Source organism: Canis lupus, chromosome 5 (genome assembly GCF_011100685.1).
Source record: "Canis lupus familiaris isolate Mischka breed German Shepherd chromosome 5, alternate assembly UU_Cfam_GSD_1.0, whole genome shotgun sequence".
NCBI lineage: Eukaryota > Metazoa > Chordata > Mammalia > Carnivora > Canidae > Canis > Canis lupus.
This window is the reverse complement of record NC_049226.1, coordinates 48,395,604-48,416,883: the sequence shown is the minus strand read 5'-3', so window position 1 is coordinate 48,416,883 and position 21,280 is coordinate 48,395,604. Positions and strand designations below refer to the sequence as shown.

General features: G+C 36.6%; 1 protein-coding gene across 6 annotated transcripts in view; it reads left to right on the top strand.

The window, feature by feature from the left end:
* The window catches only part of PATJ (PATJ crumbs cell polarity complex component), a 356,206-nt gene that overhangs the window by 200,208 nt on the left and 134,718 nt on the right, over positions 1–21,280 (top strand). For all 6 annotated transcript variants that reach the window (XM_038537344.1, XM_038537342.1, XM_038537341.1 and 3 more), the window contains exon 28: positions 8,056–8,252. In XM_038537344.1, the coding sequence (XP_038393272.1) occupies positions 8,056–8,252 (197 nt within the window). The remainder of the gene's footprint in view (positions 1–8,055; positions 8,253–21,280) is intronic.

The window sequence follows — 21,280 nt, the reverse complement described above, 5'->3', positions numbered from 1 at the left end:
AAAACCATTCTCTTTATACATTTTCTTCCCACTTATCCCCTTTCTCAGCTGGGGAAGTTCCCCTTCCTTAGCCACTGGTTACCCTGGAAATGACTCCCAGTTGCCCTCAGAGCAAATACCAGGTGGTGTGGGGTTCCCCTGCGGCAGAGCCACACGCCTGACAGTGCAGAACAGTTGGTGCTGACTCAGCCAGAGAAGCTTGACTACAATTTCTCAGAATCTGAATTAACAAGCTGGCATGCAGTGTCTTGATTTTTCAAAGATGAGGGTGCTGTTCCACTTTCCCCGCAAAGACTTAGTTTTCCATCTTCCCTTTTGAAAATCTAGCTCACCTTTTATTTCAGCTACAGAGTAGGAACAAATAGTCATGGAAATTTCAGGAAACATCTGAGATAGAGAGAGGGAGGCAACCCAGGAGGATGGGAGCTAGACGCAGAAAGGCTGAGACCGAGATCCTAAAGTAACCTATTATATAATCGAAACATTTCTTATTTAATCCTGAAACATGGATCATAGAGCCAGATATTCTGGCTCCATATTCAATATTCAATCAGTCTTGTGAAGGATGTATTTAAAGGCTGACTTAAATTTTGGTATCTGTGAACTTTACAGTTGACTGTCATCACTATAGAAAAAAATTTTGTATTGCGTAGATTAATCTGTTATTTACAGATCTAGCTGCCTGTGAGAATCATCTAAGGACCCTGTTACAAAGAGAACTTTACCCCATTACTAGACTTGACTAAACGTGTCATTGGCTCAGAATCTCAGCTGTGAGAGCCCAATCATGATTCTGTTTTATAGGCTCTACAGGTGACTTTTAGGTGGCCAGCCTAGTAATTCTGAGGAGTCTAGGCCTGGGAACCATAGCTAGAGCTCTTTTAGGAGAATCTTCTTCTTATTTAAAATTCTACCAGTCTAAGAGATAGTTGTGGTATGATGAAGAAATCACAGCTTGAACTCACCCAACTTGGCCCAAATACTGACCAAATCACCTCACCTGTTAGTCCACTAACATGCAAATGGAGATGTTTACAAAGATATAGGGACATGACAAACTATCAGATGTTTCTTTCTTATAAGGAGGTGTTATGAAGATCCTAAAGATAGCTTCTTTGACTTAGGGAGAAAGCTGAAGTAATTCTTATTCTTTAAAAACGTTGCTGGAGAGGAATGCCAGGGTGACTCGGTTGAGCATCTGTCATGATCCCGGGGTCCTGGGATGGAGCCCTGCTCAGTGGGGAGTGTGCTTCTCCCTCTCCTTTTCCCTCTCCCCTCCTGCTCATCCTCTCTCTCATGCTCAGTCTCTCTCTATAAATAAAATCTTTTTACAAAATGTTATTGGATAAACTGAACATGATTTGATAGAGAAAGAATTTAACTATGTTAGAAGACTTTAGTTTTTAGCTATAAATAAGCTTCATAACCTTATACAAGATTTTCATTTCTTCTGTCTTCTTTATAAAATGGAGTCTGGGGGTGACGGTGTGATTCTCTATAAGAGAATGTAGCTTTGTACAATTTCTTAGTTTGTTTTCCCTGAATTAAAAGTCTCTGATTCTGAAACATGCCATGCCTGTGGCTTTTGCCATAGCTTGCTTGTACCTGATTGCAATTCTCTGTTATTCCCTAATAGACCCATTTTTGAAAAAAAAATAAAAATTAAAAATAAACCCATTTTTGCTGGTTTAAAAAAAAAAGGTTTAAATTTCACACTTTATTACCACACAGTTTTTATTAAAGATTTTGTTTATTTATATGAGAGAGGGAGGGTGGAGAGACCACAAGCGGGGGAGAGGCAAAAACAGACTCCGTGCTGAGCAAGGAGACCGATGCCTGGCTCGATCCCAGGACTCTGGGATCAGGACTTGATCCAAAGACAGATGCTTAACTGTCTTGAATTTTGAAGCCATCTCAATGGAGTATGTAGCATGGGACAAACACTTGACCTGGTGGCGTGATTCCTCTGCACCTGCAGAAGTTGTCCGAGGGGCTCCTCAGAAGGAGTAACTCAGGGAAGAGAATCTAAGGGACAGTGATGCTAGCTAGCCCCTTCCCCTAGTGATTCCCATGGAGGACTGTGTGACTGCTTCTTTCAAGTCATTGTTTGGTGGGGAGGGTCCATTGCTTCCTTTCACAAGTCTCAATTTTCCTCAAGATAAACAAATTTAAAGAAGAAAAGAATAGCTTTGCCACGAACTTAGACTAACTTAAAACCTCAACATAACTAAATCATGGAAACAAAGTCATGGTTTGTTGTTTGGATCCTGCATCCTCCAGCATTTTTAGCTAACATCCATTTTCAAGGTAATAACCCCATTTTACAAATAAGAAATCTGTTCATGGAGGTACAGTAGGTGGTCCAGGAACCAAGGATGTTATGTGCCTCCACTAGGAGGCATTCTGACCTTTTAGCCTCTGCTCTTTCTATTCTGCCCCAAGAATATGTTGATAGAGATTCACCATTTGTAGCAGTTAATTTGAGGCCTTCATAACTGTGATGGCGCCATATTTTATCAAAGAAGAATCACTCTTGTCATTAATTATTGACATGTCTAAGCACTTGACTATATAGTTAACGACCATGAGGGTTAAATTTTTTTCTTCTGAAAATTGAACAAGTCAGACTAGTTTTGACTTGCCTTTTCATATTAATACAACACTGAACCTTTTCTCAGCATCTTTGTTTTTTTCAGTCACCAGGGACAGGGAATTGCATTAGGTATAATCCTTCATATCATATTATAGTCACTGGTCTGCTGGGGGTCCCTTACTGGTTTTCTTCACTCCCGTGTATTCCTATTTTTTTCCACCACCACCCCCATAATTAGCCATTCTAATGTGTTAAACATTTGCAACTTTGTATATGGACTTCCAAAACATGTGTTATGTTTTTTTATGTTTTAGATATTCCCAAGAGTGGTAATCTTAGTTTGCATAAATGGTATTGGCCCATTGTTTCCCTCCCTTTGCATTCAGCGCTGTTTGAAATCTCTGTTACTACTTCCAGTTAATTGCTTCTACCTGCTGATGGTACACTGCGATGTCCAACAGTTCATCTATCTTCTTTCCCAGTGACAGATACCCATGTTACCTCCAACTCCTCTGCTATCGTAAATAACATTCCTTTAAGACCTGTGTAAGAATTTGTTAAGATATTCCCAAGAGTGGAATGCTGGTTTGTCGAATATGTGCGTGCTTAATTTGATTAAGTGTAGTGTCAGACTGCTCTCCAGAAGACTGTGCCATTCACTCCCAGCTGCAATACATGAAGATTCCTATAGTATCTTCCTCGTATCTCCATAAGGCTTAATGATGCAGCTTTCAGATATTTGCCAGTCTACTAGTGAAAACTGGTATCTCACTATAATTTGCATTTCCATAATTACTAATGAAGTTGAGCATCTCTTCACATGTCTGTGAGCCTTTTGAGTTTTGTATCTTTTGGCCAGATTTTTATTGAGGTTGCTAATCTTTTTCTGCTTCTCTTTATTTTAATTGCCCTGTTGGTTTTAAATATGCAAATTTTTTTCCTGTTATATTTTCTATTTGTCACTTTAAGTCCAGAAATGACTTTCTATTCTAGTTTGCCAACAGTTTGGATTTTAAAAAAAATTTTAAGTAGATATTGTACCTTCTCAAATGTTTTTCTCTATTAACATAATTTTTCAACTTTTCTGCTTTATCAATGTGAAAATTTCCTTGAAAAAATTACTGATATTTAGCTATCCTTACATTCCTGGAATACATCCTTACTCATAATGTATTCTTAGATTGAATCATATAAAATTGCTACTTCTTTTTTTTTTAAAAGATTTATTTATTTATTCATGAGAGACACAGAGAGAGGCAGAGGCATAGAGGGAGAAACAGGCTCCCCACAGGGAGCCTGATACAGGGCTCCATCCCAGATGCTAAGATCATCAAGGTGGATGCTCAGCCACTGAGCATTTTAGCATCCCTAAAATTGCAATTTTTTAAGTCAGGAAATAGTCAAATACTGGCCATATCATAGAGGTCAAATTAAATATTTTCAATATACTCTCAATTAAATTATTTAAAAAAATATTTTTTATCTATGACCCTAAGTTAAGTCAGGCTATAATTTTCTTGATTTGTCTCTATTTTTGGAAGGAAAATCAGGATTATACCAGCCTCAAAATATGAAGAGGATAACTCCCTCCTCTCACCCGCCCATGTTCTGGAACAAGTTACATTGATTAAATTCATTAAAACTTGGCATCTGGGCAGCCCCGGGTGGCTCAGTGGTTTAGCGCCACCTTCGGCCCAGGGCGTGATCCTGGGGACCCGGGATCAAGTTCCTTGTTGGGCTCCCTGCATGGAGCCTGCTTCTCCCTCTGCCTATGTCTCTGCCTCTCTCTCTCTCTCTCTCTCTCTCTCTGTGTCTCTCATGAATAAATAAAATCTTAAAAAACAAACAAAAAACTTGACATCTGATAGAATTCAAATATAAACAGTCTAGAACTGGGGGGGTGGGGGCGGCTTTTTTTTTAAAGTAAATATCCTTGGCTACCATTTCAATTTCTTTAATAATTACTAGTGTATTGCAGTTTTACATTTATTTTTGAGAATGGTATTTTAAATTTTGAGAAATTTGGCATTTTAAATTTTCAGAAATGTATCTGTCTTCTAGATTTTAAAGTGTGCCAGCGTTTCATAGCAATACATTATTCATAATAATCTTATTTTATAAATCTCTGTGTAGTTATTTCCCCTTTCTAGTTCAAGAATTTATTTCTATCATCCGTTTTTTTTCCCTGATCAGTTATTGCAGTGTCTGTCTTGTTATTGTTTTCAAAGAACTCGGTTTTAATTTCATTGATCCTTATTGTAATGCTTTTGTTCTGTGGATTTTTGGCTCTGATTGGTGGTAATGATTCTATTTTTATTAGCCTATGACCTTGCTTTACCATTTTCTCTGCATTTGCTAAGTAGCTCTTTCGCTAACCTCTTGGGTATAACGCTTATTATTATTGTTTCACTTTTCTTGTTTTCTGAAAAACTGATTCAAAATTATAAATTACTTTCTAGGTTCTGCTTAACTGAACCCCTCAAGTTTGACATCTAGAAGTATCATTTGTATTTGATTGTTAGTGCTGTATTTTTTAATTTCCTTTTTTCCCTTTTAAATCTTGGGCTTCTCACAACATTAATGTATTTCTAAACACCACAGAGCTTTAAAGTTATATTTGTTGTTAATTTATAGTTTTGTTGCACTGTGTCCAAAGAGACAGCCTGTATGATATCCGTTCTGTAAGTGTTATCAAAGTTTCTTTTATGGCCCAACACACAGTCTGCTCCAGTAATTGTTGTGCGTATGCCTCCCTCGCTGTATTTTCTGTCGGATGCAGAGTTCTCTGATGTCTGTTGCTTTGAGCTTATAGTGTTGTTAAAGTCTTCAGTATCTTTTTTAAACAATCTCTTTCTGTTATTTTTCTGAGGAGGATGTGTTAAAATTCTTGTTCTATTTTTTTTTTTTTTTTTTTTTTAGCGTAGTGGCATCTCTTAACTGTCTTACCCTGTAACTCCAACAAACAAAGCAATGAGGGCATGAAATGGTCTGTTTGAATCTGGGAGAAGAGGTTTTAACATGGAGTATCCTCTCAAGGTCCATCCCTGGGGGACCCCAAAGGACTTCCACAGGATCCCCAGTTGGAATTTCTGTAAACCTTGTACTGTGATTCCTTATCACCCACCCGCTAACCCAAAGAATTTTCAATTTACAGCCAAGTGGGCTCTCACATTCTTCTCCTTGCTCTACCTGCATATTTTTCTCCACTTGCTATTCCATCTACAGGATTCTTCTCATAACTAGATTCTGTACCTTGTTTAAAACCTTTCTCAAATTCTGCTTCTTCCATGAAATCTCTTCTAGAAATATCAGTTCTTTTTTTAAAAGATTTTATTTATTTATTTATGAGAGGCAGAGAATAGGCCGAGGGAGAAGCAGGCTCCCTACTAAGAGCCTGATGTGGGACTCGATCCCAAGACCCTGGGATCTCAATCTGAGCCAAAGGCAGATGCTCAACCACTGAGCCACTCAGGCCCCTAGAAATATCAGTTCTTAAAATTCTAAAAGCAGTCACTGCTCATACAATTTGTTTAGTATTTATTCATTGACCTTATTCCCTAATAAATTAATATTCCATGACCAGCACTTGTGGTGATCAAAACTTCTATTTAAATAATTGTAGTTGTTTGGTATTTATTGCATTTGTTTGCTTCCCTTATATTGCGATGTCAGTATCTTGAGGGTAATGTGTGTCTTACAGGTCTCCATTCATTAAAATACCCACATAGTATCTTGTTTTTGATAGTTGACCAACAAAAAGCTTTAATAAGCTTAAAGTTAAGCTTATTTACTTCAATGTTAATATGACTGTATTTTTTCCTATATAGAGTGCAGTTATGTCACAAGACCTGTATTTTACTATATTTTGCTAAATGTATTGTTTATTATTAATAATAAGCTTTATCCATGAAAGTTAAATTCTTTTCATAATAATTATAAAGCAAACATGTATTCTCATTCTAAAATATGCACCCATTTATTTATATGGTTAATTCTTTTAAAGTATTTTTATGAGTTTAAATTTATCTGCTCTCAAGGCAGTGTTTGTTAGGTGTGGTAAAGTGATACAATGGCTAGGCTGTTTTCCTCCCCATCCCCTTTAACACTAATTATTTGAGTTCAGCTTTGAATTTGCAAGTTTCCCTGTAAGGACAGTGAGCCTAAGTCAAGCATTAGACTGAGCATAGAGTTCCAGGATAGATGCGATCTGCCAACAGGTTATTAAGCTGATGAGATGATTGCATCATACCACAGTTGAAGATGTCAGCCTTTGAGCCCCAGCAAAATACCTGGCCTGAGCTGGTGTTTTGTGGGGTGTAAGACATGTTTAAACCAGTATCATTCCCAACACTGATCTTCCAACGTGATTTTGTTGCACATAATCAACACAAGTGAAGTATAACCAGCCAAATCCTAAAACGGGGTGTTTAGACCAAAGAGTAGGGGGTAGCAAGGAGAGAGAAAAAATTGAATAAAAGATTTATAGAATACCTATAAACCATGAGCTAGTTGTAAGTTCTTTAATGTGTATTTTATTTCATTTTCCTAAGATTCATGAAGTGGTTATTACCATGCCCATTTTACACAGGAAGAAATAGAATTCCATAGAACAAAATAATGTATTAATTATTGGACATTGAGTAAATGGTTGATTTGTGTATTGAATTCAGATTGAACAGCTAAACCAACATCCTTAATTCTCCTTGTTTTACCCACTTAATATAAAATATTATTTTAGGGATGCCTGGGTGGCTCAGTGGTTGAGCATCTGCCTTTGGCTCAGGGCATGATCCTGGGGTTCCGGGATCAAGTCCCACATTGGACTCCCTGCATGGAGCCTGCTTCTCCCTCTGCCTGTGTCTCTGCTTCTCTCTCTCTCTCTCTCTCTCTCTCTCTCTCTGTCTCTCATGAATAAATAAATAAAATCTTAAAAAAATATAAAATAAAATATTTTATACCGTTTGCATAGTTTAAAGAAACATAATTATTTAGAATTAATTGTTGATTTTTTTCTTACTGGACTGCAAGTCCACAAGAATAGGAACCATGTCTATTTTGCTTAGCATGATATCTCCAGGACCAAACCCTCTCTTCACATAGCTGATGTTTAGTGTATATACTTTGTTTCTCACCCACCTCCTCTGTTTTTGGAGGGGAATAGGGAAGCCAAGGTTTCTACCACATTCCTGTTGACTATCTTAGGTAAGAAAATAATGGACAGAAAGTCTAGGCCAATGTGAACCTGAACAATCAGAGAAGGTTTTATTGGTGAACTAAAGTTTTTAAATGAAGATGGAATAATTAACTGTAATTTATACAGAAGGTTATGAATGACTTCAACTGCTTCATTCTCAAGAAAAGACCATCATGGTAAGAAGATGAGGACATGCTAACTCCTTTGTAATATACATTTAAGTGTTCTATTTACATTTTTATCACCCCCCCCCTTTTTTTCTCAATAGAAAAAATCAGGCAAAGATATGCAGACCTTCCTGGAGAATTGCACATTATTGAGCTTGAAAAGGATAAGAATGGACTTGGACTCAGCCTTGCTGGTAATAAAGACAGATCACGCATGAGCATATTTGTGGTGGGAATTAACCCAGAGGGACCTGCTGCCACGGATGGACGAATGCGTATTGGAGATGAACTGTTGGAGGTGAGGGACATAGATTTTTAATTTCATTTTTGGTAAGGTGAAGAAGTAAAGGGGATGGTCCACTGGAAAATGAGGTGACAGGGAAAAGTGTTACAAATTATATTTTTTTCAGCCACTCAAAATCATTTTCCAGAGGAAGAACAGACATCATATTGTTGCTTGCAAATGTTATTTGCTGCTTGAGTAAAAACTAATCTTGCATAATAATTTAGGGAACCTTAAGTTAAAATCTCATAAATGCCTATTAAAGGAATGGGATTTGTTTTTAATGTAAATTCCAAAATGTTCAAAACTAAATTGTGTATTAATCTGTTATTATTATTTATCAAAATTCTCTTTAGCTTTAGAATAAACCGTAAGTATGGCATTTGTTTTTGTTGTTGTCGTTTAGTTTTTTGGGAAGGTGTTAGAACCCAGCAAATCCTGTGAGCTGGTTGTCAGGGCTTGGGTATTATCTGTGAAGTCAGTGATGTGGATTAAGACCACACAGATTCCTTATTTAGGAATAAGATAGAGGTAAGAGAGCTGAGGAGATGGCTGGTCTTTTGCTAATTACTCTCTAGATGATTTCATCAGTAGTCTTATTTATTCTCATTTTCCTCAACTTAAAGTCAAGGTTTCTGTTCCAAGTTATTCTTGCTTTGATGTTCATTTGCTATTTCAGTCCATCATTCATTCATCTAACTTTGTTAGAGCATCTCCTAGTAGTGGACACAGAAAGAAAGATGAATACATCTGGTCCCTTCCTTCAGAGAGCTCACAGTCTAGAGGAAGGACACAGACATGAGAAGATTGTTGCACTGCAAAATGAAAAATAAAATAACCAGAAGAACAGCAGCAGCAGCTAATATATTTATATATACATCCATACACACACACATACATATATATACACTCAGTGTCAGATACAGCAGCCTTTTTACTGGTGGGGTCACAAAGTAAATGATGGTTCTGGGATTCGGTATCAGGCAGTTTGACTTCTTAGCTTTTGTTAACCAGTGCACTCTGCAGCCTCCTGGATAAAATGCTCCAGCACTTGGGTATTTAAAAGACCTGAAATCACAGAGGCACTGGGAATCAGACTGCTCACTTAGAATGAGATTTTCTGATTTTGCATTTTATAATTTCCTCGTCAGACTTTGACTCAGAATAGCATTCGCAGTCACCCATAATCTCTGATTTGCTTAACAACAAATATAGCCAAAACTGGTCAGACATGCCTGTTAGCATCCTACTTGTCTCCCAGGCCCCAGTAGTTTCTCCACATCTTAAAGCCATTTCCACAAAGAAGTTAACCTGGAATTATTTTCCTGTTCTTTTGTAAAATGGCATCATGAAAGGGACCCATGCTGGGTAGTAGCTGTCACCAGTGTAATCATTAAATAATGAAAAATCAAAAGGCAGCAGTATGTATTAACCAACCAATATAATTCATCACTTCAAGTTTATTTCCTTTGGCTGATGCTTGAAGACTTCCTCAGTGATAGAGACTAAAGTGATGGTGGTAGTAATTAAGGTGAACATAAAAACGGATTTCCTGAGTTATTATTGGCACTTGACCTAGAGGCTCCCACATTTGTATTCAGTATTCTTAAGAGACCTATCTGGTAAGTACTCATACTATCCCCATTTTATGGATAAGAAAACTGCACAAATAACTTGTTTAATTTTACAGAACTAAGTCACAAAGTTTTGGTAAGAACCCAGGCTTGCCAGACTCCAGGATTCATGCTCTACCCACTGAAGCAGACTGTGTTCCCCATGGTATTTCAACCAAACCCCATTTGTTTAGATCCATGAGAATGCTGATTTATGATGCTCTAGTCTTTAGGGAATCATGTATAAGAAGTAACTGTGTTGTGTTACATGTACCTAGACATGGATTTCCTGTCCTGTGTGGTATATGAAAATGTTCCAAAGGCTGTAATTTAGAACATGAAGATTCTAGTTTTCTTCTATTTTATTAAGACTCTAGATGGAATAATGGCCCATGGGATCTAGACCAACAGGAGCACTGGTGTTTTATTTCTCTGTCTGACATTGTATTAGATAGGAGTAACAAATGAGGAATGGCTACAGAGTAATGAGAATGTGTTACAGTCCACATACAAAAGTCCACACTGTGACCAGGACAGCAAGACTGAGCTTGGAAGACCTGCTTTAACTTATCCCAGTTCTTTCAGTTCTTAGTTGCGTTTCAGAAGGAGCTTAATAAACACAGTGCAGTGCACATAGTTGACTGGTAATTAGCCACATTTCCTCCTTAGAAAATTCAGGTCTCCCGTTTTTGAGGCAAGATGCTGGAAGAACTCTCTTGTCTGAAAAAGGATATTAACATCTTGCCATGTTGGAACCCCACCTATTTTTTTTTTTTTTCTGACTTTCTGAGTTTGGCTCTTTTGTCGCTATTCAACAACTTTATCTTCTTGTGGAGATGGAAAGGACGAGAAGATTAAACATGGCAATAAGTTGATCCTCCTCCACTCCCCATTGATTTTCTTGTCTAAAGAAAATATGTTGGAACATACATTCTAGCATCCCATATCTTTGGCTAGTTACTTATCTTCTCTGACCCTCGGCTGCCTCCTTTATCAAATGAAAATTACTTATTCGGCAAGTATCTTGCTATGCATCTGTCATGTAGGGAGCAGTGTGTGAACAAGACACTGATTTTACACTGGTGAACAAAATCCATGGTACCTGTTCTCATAGAGCTTACAGCCTAGTGATTATATAGTATTAACTTTAGAGGGTGTTCAGAGAACTAATGAGAGAAGACAGTCAGATTTTGCCACAGTATCCAGCACAAAGTAATGCATTTAGCTGATACTATTTGTAAAATAATATTTGTATGTGCATTTGGGTTTTTTTTAGTTTATTTATATTAATACATTTGTCTCTGAAAGTATGTCCCAAAGGGAAACCATCATCTTCCTCAATAGTTCCATGTAGCATCTTAAAAACTGGGAGAATGGAAAAATGCACAGACTGCATTCTTAAGCAGTTATAACCCATCTTCTCATGTGACTTTTGGCTCTAGGTCAGTGATGACAGGAAAAAATTTGTGTGGGAAACATTTCCCTGGTTTCTTTTTATAGCTGAGAAAAAAATTTAATCATTTTTCTATGATACGTGAGGAATTTGTATATCACATGATATCAAATCCAATGTCCTTTGGAACTGAGAATAGGAAATTGATTTAATGATGAGTACCAGGAAAGCTACAAGCCAGTGTTAAAATAGCTGTTTTTTGGATATTGCAGTGCCTTAGATCGTAGAAGGACTGCATTGTGTGGGAGGCATTTATAGTGGGTTTTTAGATTATTCTTACTAGATTTCTGGGCTAGAGCAAATCTTGTCTATTTGCTTACCACCCACACTCCATTTATTTTTGTGACTTCTCTATGAGGTAAAGTTATCTGTGTTTCTTGATTGTTTTTACAACTCCACCATTTATTCCTGTTATTTCTCAGGACTACATTGTTGTCTATTGTTATGTTCTTCTTTTGCCCTGAGCCTCCTTTTATTTATAGTCGATCTGACTTATTTTAGGACCTAAGGTGAGGCTAATTTATAGGAAGTAGAGAATAGATTGGTGGGACACACATTTGTGGCTTCTTTGAAGTCAGAAGCTCAGCTTCTTTACTAGAGCCTGTGTGTGACTCCTTTTCCGCAGGCCATTCGCCAGCAGTTCTGTTGCCGTGGGACTGCATTGTTACAGCGTAAGAACAGCCCAGTGAGTTCTGTCAATCGATGGCCCAGTTCATGTATAAAAGAAATCTTAAATTAAGCCCCCAGAAGACAGTGTGATTAAATCTCAGCTTCTTTACCCTTCACTGCAATGCTGGTGTGGGGGTTCTGAATTAATTTCAAAAGGCATTAGCATATAATTACCATGTAGACTGGAATGAGACTTGCACCAGAGTATTGGCTTTCCCTGAGCAATTAGTCCCAGAAAATACACAGGCCTGAGCATGGTGCTATCATATGAATATAGGATTTATTTATAATCTTCCCTACAGTGCAAGTGTGGGAAGAGAGAGTGGATAATGTTGCGTGGGGAATTGGAGTGATTTGTCGGGTTACAAAAGTAGCCGGAAGAAGCCACGTGGGTGGCACGAGACATCCACAATTGATTGGGCTGGCATATAGAGCTGTGTCTCATCTGGCTCCCACGCCCTTCAAGAGAGAGGCTGTACGTTCCCTTTGAAACATTTACCTGCAGAATAACCCAAAGCTAAATGTTATTTTCCAAGTGTGTAATATGTTTACTTACACTACAAATAAAAAGCACGAATATTTCCCATACTTGCTAGGGATGAAGACGTAGAACCACACTTAAACTCAGATATTATTGTCTTGCTATGTTTATTTTACAAGAGAAAAAACAAACAAACAAACCATAAAACCTAAATGACTGGCCCAGATACACGTAGCTGCATCAGGACAAAACTCCTACCTCACGGCTCTTAACGCCACTCCAGTCTCAGCACCTATTCTTCACTCTGCTTGTTGCCAGTGAATTGTTTTTAAAATCTTTTGGAAGACTTAAATGTGATTTAGAAGTACAGTAGAATAGTAAAGAAATTGCTCTCTTTTGTGCATCCATAGATAAGATTCTAATTTTCAGTCAGAAGCTTCTGTTATCTTAGATCGGCTCTTCTAGATTATTACCATGCATGGACATAATTTTATAAAGTGTGCTTCTTAATGCAATAATTACGCCCTAAGAGACCTCATGTAATAAAATGTCCTGTTTTAGAAACACTAGTTTGAGGAGCAGAAAGAAGACTAAAGAATTGGCAAAATTGCAATAAAATGACTTTCCCTAGTTTTATTAAGAGATAGGTTTATAATAGCTAAAAGTGCAAAACTAAATTGATTGACTCAATTTTTTTTATTGTGGCAATGGTTTCATAAGTGTCATACTTTACATTTTAAACAGTAATGTATTATACATCTGTTAGGTCTCAATGCGCTTGTTAAAAATTGGTTGACGGAGCCAGATAAAAATAAATACTGTTAGCAGATCCTGAGTATGACCTTCCATATGCAAAGCTAAACTGACCCCATTTGGGGACTCTTAAAATAGTCTACAGTCTAATTCACAACTCTGGAAGTCAACAGAAGAATGTGGTGCTCTCTGAGGGGTCAGTCTCACATAAAAACAGTCCTGAGGCTTCTGCTGTGTGTGTGTAACATATTTCCTTTCCTCAAAGTGCAGCACCCTGGTTATTCTGGCGTATAGCTATCTATGTCTTGTTAAGTCATCTCTCCTACATCGTCTGTCATATGATATCCAATATGAATTACAAAAAGACGTGCTCATTAAGAAAACATTTGGGGGTAGGGAAGCCGTATTGGGAATTGAGCTCACATTAAATACCATTTTCAAGTTAGTGCTAAAAATTCTTCACATGTGGGCAGCCCAGGTGGCTCAATGGTTTAGTGCTGCCTTCAACCCAGGGTGTGATCCTGGAGACCCGGGATCGAGTCCCGCGTCCGGCTCCCTGCATGGAGCCTGCTTCTCCCTCTGCCTGTGTCTCTGCCTCTCTCTCTCTGTGTCTCTCATGAATAAATAAATAAAATCCTAATAAAATAATTAATTGATTAATTCTTCACATGCATTCTCCTAACTTACAACAAACCTATGAAAGTAGGTGCTCTTTTAATCCCCATCTTACAGATAAGGAGACTGAGGTATGAAGGGGTACAGTCAACATGCAGACATTACCTTTTTTGTTTCTAAAGGCTATCTTCTTAAGTTATTTCATTCTGGATTAATAATGATTCTAAAAAATGGTTGGTGGAGGCACCTGGCTTGCTCAGTCGGTAGAGCCTGCCACTCTTGATCTCAGGGTTGCAAACTGAAGTCCCATGTTGGGCATAGAGCTTATTTAAAAAATAATAAGTGAAAAAAAAAATAATAAGTGAATTTCTCATCATTTTGTAGTTTTGGTAGATCTAGAATAATGCAGTTAGTCTGGTACTAGTTCAAAATACCTGAGATAGTTTCTCACAATATAATACCTTGTTACTCTTTTTATCTTCTTAAAACTGGATGCCATTTTGAATTCAATAAAGGAAGAATGCAGTCAGTGAAATTACAGCCATCCCTCAAGAATCAAAGAAGAAAAGTAATCCTTTTTCGAGGTTTTTTTCTTGCCCAAATTGAGAACTTCTCTGAACTTCATAACTTAAGAGCTTTCCTCCTCAATACCATTATTAAGTTAAGGTTTTCTTTCCAGGCTGCAGGAAATATTATGTAAACCCTAGCTCATATTGGGTGGCTCATTCTTGTATGTGTTTCCTGAGGTGAAGTCTTGGCATTGGTTTCTGTCTCTGGCTTGTTAGGGGAAGAGTTTTGGATTATTTAGTCACATTTCGCTATCTTTATACTGCTGAGATATTTAGGCTGAAAGTCTGTATTCTTACTTATCTTTTGGAGGAGTGACAATCATTTAATTTTTATTATTGTAGTCCTCATTATCACTACAAAAGCTTTATATGGAATTTCTGTAGTGAGCCACATTATCTTAAAATCAGTGATAAAGTGCATGAAAGAGAAAGTGCCATGGAAGCAGAAAGTAAAAATGAGGATAATAGAAGAAAGATTACCATGAAAAGAATATGAAAAATAGAGATAGGGATGTATGCTGGGGAAGAAAGTTGCCACTTGGAAAGAATAATTGGTTTTTAGGGACACCTGGGTGGCTCAGTGATTGAGGGTCTTCCTTAGGTTCAGGTTGTGATCCTGCATCTTGGGATCAAGTTCCACATCAGGCTCCCCACGGGGAGCCAGCTTCTCCCTCTGCCTGTGTCTCTGCCTCTCTCTCTCTCTCTCTCTCTCTCTCTCTCTGCGTCTCTCATGAATAAATAAAATCTTTAAAAAAAAAAAAAAAAGAATAATTGGTTTTTAGCAGTGTATCTCAAGACTCTCCTTTCTGCAGTTTTCCCTCAGCCTTATGTGACATATTAGGATAGTTCTTTAGGCCTCCATTCTCTGCTTTTTCCAGTTTCTTTACTTCTTTCCAGACTTGCTCTTTGTCATTATAGTAACCAAAGAAGTACCTCTTTGAAATGTAATTGAGAAAGATACGCTTCTATTTTTTTTTTTTTTTAATTTGAGAGAGAGACCAAACACAAGCAGAGGGAGGGGCAGAAGGAGAGGGAGAAGCAGACTCCCACTGAGCAGGGAGCCCAATGCGAGGCTCAATCCCAGGACCCTAAATCATGACCTGAGCCAAAGTCAGACGTTTGACTGAGCCACCCAGGTGCCCAAGGTATGCTCTTAGATTATTGGGAAGATTTTCTTTATATCAGCCTCAACATATAACTTATGTCTGTATTTGGCTCCATTTGCACAATGGAAATTTCTTGCAGTCACTATTCAATCTTAAGGCATGAAGTCTGAAAGGAAAGTGTTAATGAGATTCTTATTCTATGTTTGACTTACTAGCAATATCAGACAGCTGCTTAAACTCATCAAAAATATGGTTGTATTATGTGTCTTTTAATTACAGTTTTTAAGAGGAGGCCTAAGATCAATAATCCAAACTGAAAATCAGACGTTCTACCCAAAGAGTAGCCATGAGCTACTCTCATTATTTTAAGTCAGAAGAATTTATGCATTGCACATCAACCCCAACCCTCCCTCCTACCATTTTTTTAAAATATTAGTGAAATGCAATAAAAATAATTGCTTATAGGTAACACATAATTGTGTTAGGATATGAAGTGTCTGCTATTTCTTCAGAACCACCAAATAGTTTGATTGCTAACACAGTTGCATTGTATACAGTAACACAGTTTCTGTTCACTCTACCAACATCCAAACTTCACATCCTTCTTGTTGCTACTCAGTGTATAGCTTAAAATGTCACTCTGCAACTCTCTACTTGGAGTAGGGTTGGGATTTTTCCCTTAAACGGTTTGTTTAAAATGTTTTACTTTGCATTGGGGAAATTGATATAAATTTTTCCTATATAAGAGTATATGTAAATCCTATGAAGTTAGAGGATTGAAAATCGAAAGGTATTCTAATAGGAAAACTTCTAATAGGTACCCATATGTGATTTTCCTCTTTAAAAAAAAAAACTCTTATTGATTTTTTTTAGCATTTATAGAGTAAGCAGAATGATGTAATGAAATCCTTCTGTATAGCCATCATATAGTTCAGTGGTTGCCCACACTCAGTCATTTGTGTGTCCCTATACCTCCAAATATCCACCCCTATACAATTATTATTTTTATAGTAGGTAAAATTTACAAAAAAATAAATGCACAGATCTTCTCTGTACAATTCTGACCACTGTATACACCTGAATAATCCAAACTTCTATCACTTCTGTCTTCCCCAGAAACTTGTCTTATGTACTTCGCCATTGGAACCTCTCCCATCCTGGGAGCTGATACTACATGGATTTTTTTTTTCTACTTTCATTTTTTTTTCCTGTTCTAGAATGTCATATATATGGGATAATATAGTATGTACTCTTCTATATCCAGCTTCTTTCACTTTGCATGTCTGTGATTCATCTGTCCTGTTACATGTATTAGTAGTTGGTTACTTTTTGCTGAATAATATTGCTGAATAATATTCCATTGTATAATCACCACAATCTGTTTATCAGCTTACCTGTGGATGGACTTTTAGATGTTTTGCAGAGTTTCGAATAGAGTTGCTAGGAACATTTGTGTGATGGGTCTTTTTGAGGACAGATAGTTTCCTTTTTCTTGGATAAATATTAATAGTAAGTTAATGAGACACAGCGTAGTTGTGTGTTAAAAAGAATCTGCCAGCCCCCTTTCCCAAGTAGTTGGGCCATTAAACATTCCCACCAGCAGTGTATGAGCATTCTGGTTGCTCCACAACCTTAGTTCTTCTGGTGGGTTTGTAGTGGTTTCTCATTGTGGCTTTAATTTACATTTTCTTGATGACTTATGATGTTGAGTATTTTTCTTCTTTAGCAGCCAGTCAGATAGATTATTTTATAAAGTGTCTGAGCCTTTTCCCCATTTTTAATTAGGTTTTTTTTTTTATAATTGAATTGAATGTAGAAGTTCTTTATATATCCTGGATACTAGTTCTTTATCAAGTGTATGATTTATGGATCTTTCAATCTGTGACTTGTCTGTTCTCTTAAGATATCTTTTTATGTATAGAAGTTCTTAGTTTGGATGAAAACATTATTTATTCATGTTTTCTTTTATAGTTACTGTCCTAGTTAAGAATCTTTGTTTATCTCCAGTAATTATAGTAATATTGTCCTATATTTTTTTCTAAAAACCTTATAGTTTTAGCTTTTATGTATAGTTCTGTGATCCATCTTAAATTAATTTTTGTGTGTGCTGTGAGATAAGGGTTGATGGATTTTCTTCCATGCGAGTTCCTAGTTGTTCCAGCATCATTTGTTGAAAAGACTTTTTTTCCCTCATTAACTTCCTTTGTACCCTTGTCAACAATGAAATAACCCTATAACTGTGTCTCTTTTTGGACTCTCAGTTCTCTTCTATTAATCTGCCTGTCATTCATGCCATTACCACACTGTCTTGATTACCATATCTTTATAGCAAGTCTCGAATTCAAGTAACACTAAATCCTTGTTTTGTTCTTATTTTTAAAAATTGGGATGCCTGAGTGGCTCAGCGGTTGAGCATCTGCCTTTGGCTCAGAGTGTGATCCTGGAATCCCAGGATCGAGTCCCACGTCGGGCTCCCTGCATGGAGCCTGCTTCTCTCTCTGCCTGTGTCTCTGTCTCTCTCTGTGTCTCTCATGAATAAATAAATAAAATCTTTAAAAAAAATAAAATAGTCTTGGCTCTCCTAGGTCCTTTGAATTTCCAAATGAATCTTAGAAGCAACTTGTAAATTTCTGTTTGTTTGTTTGTTTTTAAAAGCCTGCTGGGATTTTGATTGAGATTGTATTGAATCTATAGTTTAATTTAGGGAGGCTAGACATCTTGACAATATTGAGTCTTCCAAATTATGAATGTGAGATCTCTCCATTTAATTATTTTTCTAAAATTTTTCATAATTTTCAGTGTAGGACTTTTAAGTGTATTCCTATGTATTTTATATTAAGTACTTTTATAAGTCAAATTTTTATCGTTTCATTCTTATTTGTTGCTCGTATATAGAAATACAATTGATTATCACATATTTGTGTATTGACCGTGTGTCCTATAATCATGCTAAATTAACCTACTAGTTCTAGTAGTTTTTGTTGATTCTGTAGCATTTATGGAGGTAGATGATCATTTCATCTGTGTATAGGGAGTTTTATTTCTTCACTTTCAATCTTTATGACATTTATCCTCCTTCCTTCCTTCATTTTCCTCTCTCTCTCTTTCTCTCTTTTCCCCTCAATCTCAGAAGCCATTTGGTGTTGGATGATTAAATAACAGCTTAGCTATATGTAGGTTTCTCATATATGCCCTTTATCAAGCTGAGGAAATTCAATTCTAATTTGATGTGAGGGTTTTCCTTTTAAACCACAATTTGACATTGTATTTTGTCAAGTGCTTTTAGGCACCTATTTATGTTATCTATATATAATTGTTTTTTTTTAAAGATTTTATTCATTTACAGAGTGTGTGGACAAGGGTGCAAGTGGGAGAAGGGGCAGAGGTAAAGAGAGAGAGAATCCCAAGCAGACTCTGAGCTTAACAGGGAACCCAGTGCACAAGAATTCCAATCTCACTATCCTGAGATTATGATCTGAGCTGAAATCAAGAGTCAGACTTTTAACTGACTGATCCATCCAGGCACTTTCCACTCTTACCTTTTTAAAAGATGTTATTTATTTTGTTTTAAAATGAAATGTAAGTATAACACAAAAGGACACTCACTAAATGGGATAGTCAAAACTCCTTACCCTAATATTCCAAGTCCTTCATTATATGATCCAGCTACATTGAACTACTTAAATAAGTCTTCGAATCAGATGTGCATTTCCTTCATTCCAATCTTTTGCCAGTGTATTTTATTCACTATACTTCCAGAGACATTTTAAAAAACCTAGCCCAACTGTTTTGGCATAAGTTCATGACATTATTTTTGTTATTACCATAAATACCCTTATTTAGATCAGATGTCTCTTCTTTGTATATATTTTTTAAAATATTTTATTTATTTGAGAGAGAGAGAGAGAGAGAACACAGTCAGGGTTAGATGCAGAGGGAGAGGGAGAGGCAGGCTCCCCTCAGAACAGGGAGTCCAATGCAGGACTTGATCCCAGGACTCTGGGATCATGACCTGAGGCGAAGGCAGACTCTTGACTGACTGAGCCACCTAGGCGCCCCTGTATAGATTTTTTTAAATGCTAACCTTAGTTAATTGGCCTGAAATTCAAAGGTAAAGATGACAGAATGGAAAAACAAGAATATTAGTTATTATTTGTTTAAAATGTACTATTTTTAATAAGAGATGGCTTATAATACCAGATACATTTTTTTTTCAGATAAATTCCTTAATCTCTCTTGTCATATCTTAACTGTAAAATGGAAGAGGATTCAGTAATATCTTTAAAAATCTTTCAAACTTAATGTTCTGTGATTCTGGGATCTAAAATTTTGCTTCTCAAACTTTAGAATGTGACTTAGCCTAAGGAATTTCAAATCTCTATTCTGAGGAACATAAAAGCTATAAATCCTTTCTCAAAAGTTTTACCCAGCAAATCTCTTTAGATGTATAAATTGCCCTCAATGAACTCTATGAATCAGAATCGCAGGACAGATTCACCTAAATAACAACCCTCCACCCCATCCTACTAGATGAGAATCTCTGAAGGTGGTGCTTAGGGGTGCTTTTCACTAGTCTTAGTCTTAACAAGTCTTCACAAATCTTATTAGGAGTCTAGTCACTAGTCTAGTCTAGTGTGAATTTTTGCTCCTGTCATAGAAGGACATCAAAAGAAGTACCAGGAACCTTTGTAGCCTTATTGTAGAAAATATAACCATTTGTTACTCAGTTCAGATTACACACATTGTGTGAAATAAAATAATGTGCTCAGTGATGTAACTAGTAATTTTGTCAACCAAGTAGCACTGAATGGTGTCCTGGAATCCGCAAAAGGCAAAGGAAGAGAGATCCTTAAATGGTCCATAGTACTTATGGCTCTTTAAACTGAGTCTCTCTTTTAAATGCTCAGAGAATGGGATCGAGGTAACTTAGGGGCTGTGGCTAGAAAAATTAGGACAGGAAAATAAGATGATTTCTCAGCTGAATGCTCAATTTTGCACAATATTTAAATATCATAATTTAAAGTTATTTTTACTCTAAATTTTATTGCCCATCCTTATTTTATGTTTCTGGCTATGATTCAAAAGTATTAGGTTGGCAAATAGATTTTAATTCTAATTGATTCCCTAACATACTAAGCTGTCATAAAGATGTTAATTCTTTCTGCTATTTTCTTTGTTAACTCACAGATTACACTGTTTTATGTGCTTCTAAATATTATGGAATCCTAAAAAATTCTAATGGTACAGATAAAAGTAATAATTTTTATCTTTGTAATACTAGTAAAAAAGGTTTCCTCTTTTACCTTTGTAATACTAGCCCTCTAGAAGTAACCCCTGTCAACTTACCGTCTTTCCTATTGGTTTCATGCATTGTCACATACATTGTGCACATGATAGATTTTAAAATTAATGTAAGTAAACAAAATCATATTGTACATATCTTTTTTACTGAATAATGTCATTTATGATATATATTATTTATATGTCAGTACAAATAATACTATAACATAATGGTACATATGTCTTTGTGCAGTTGTTTGAATATGTAGTATTAAAAAAAACCATCTTCCATGTTATACAATTTTTTACCTCACGGTTTGTAAGAGGCTATTTCCACACCCCTGCCCCACCCCAACCTAGCAAACAGTGTATGTAATCAGACCATAGCCAACCTGACAGATGCAATTTTTTTAATTGAACAAAAAATTATTTACATATCTATCATTCATATTTACATATACCTACATAAGGAAGTGACTGAGAAAGTAGGACTCTAGAGAGGAG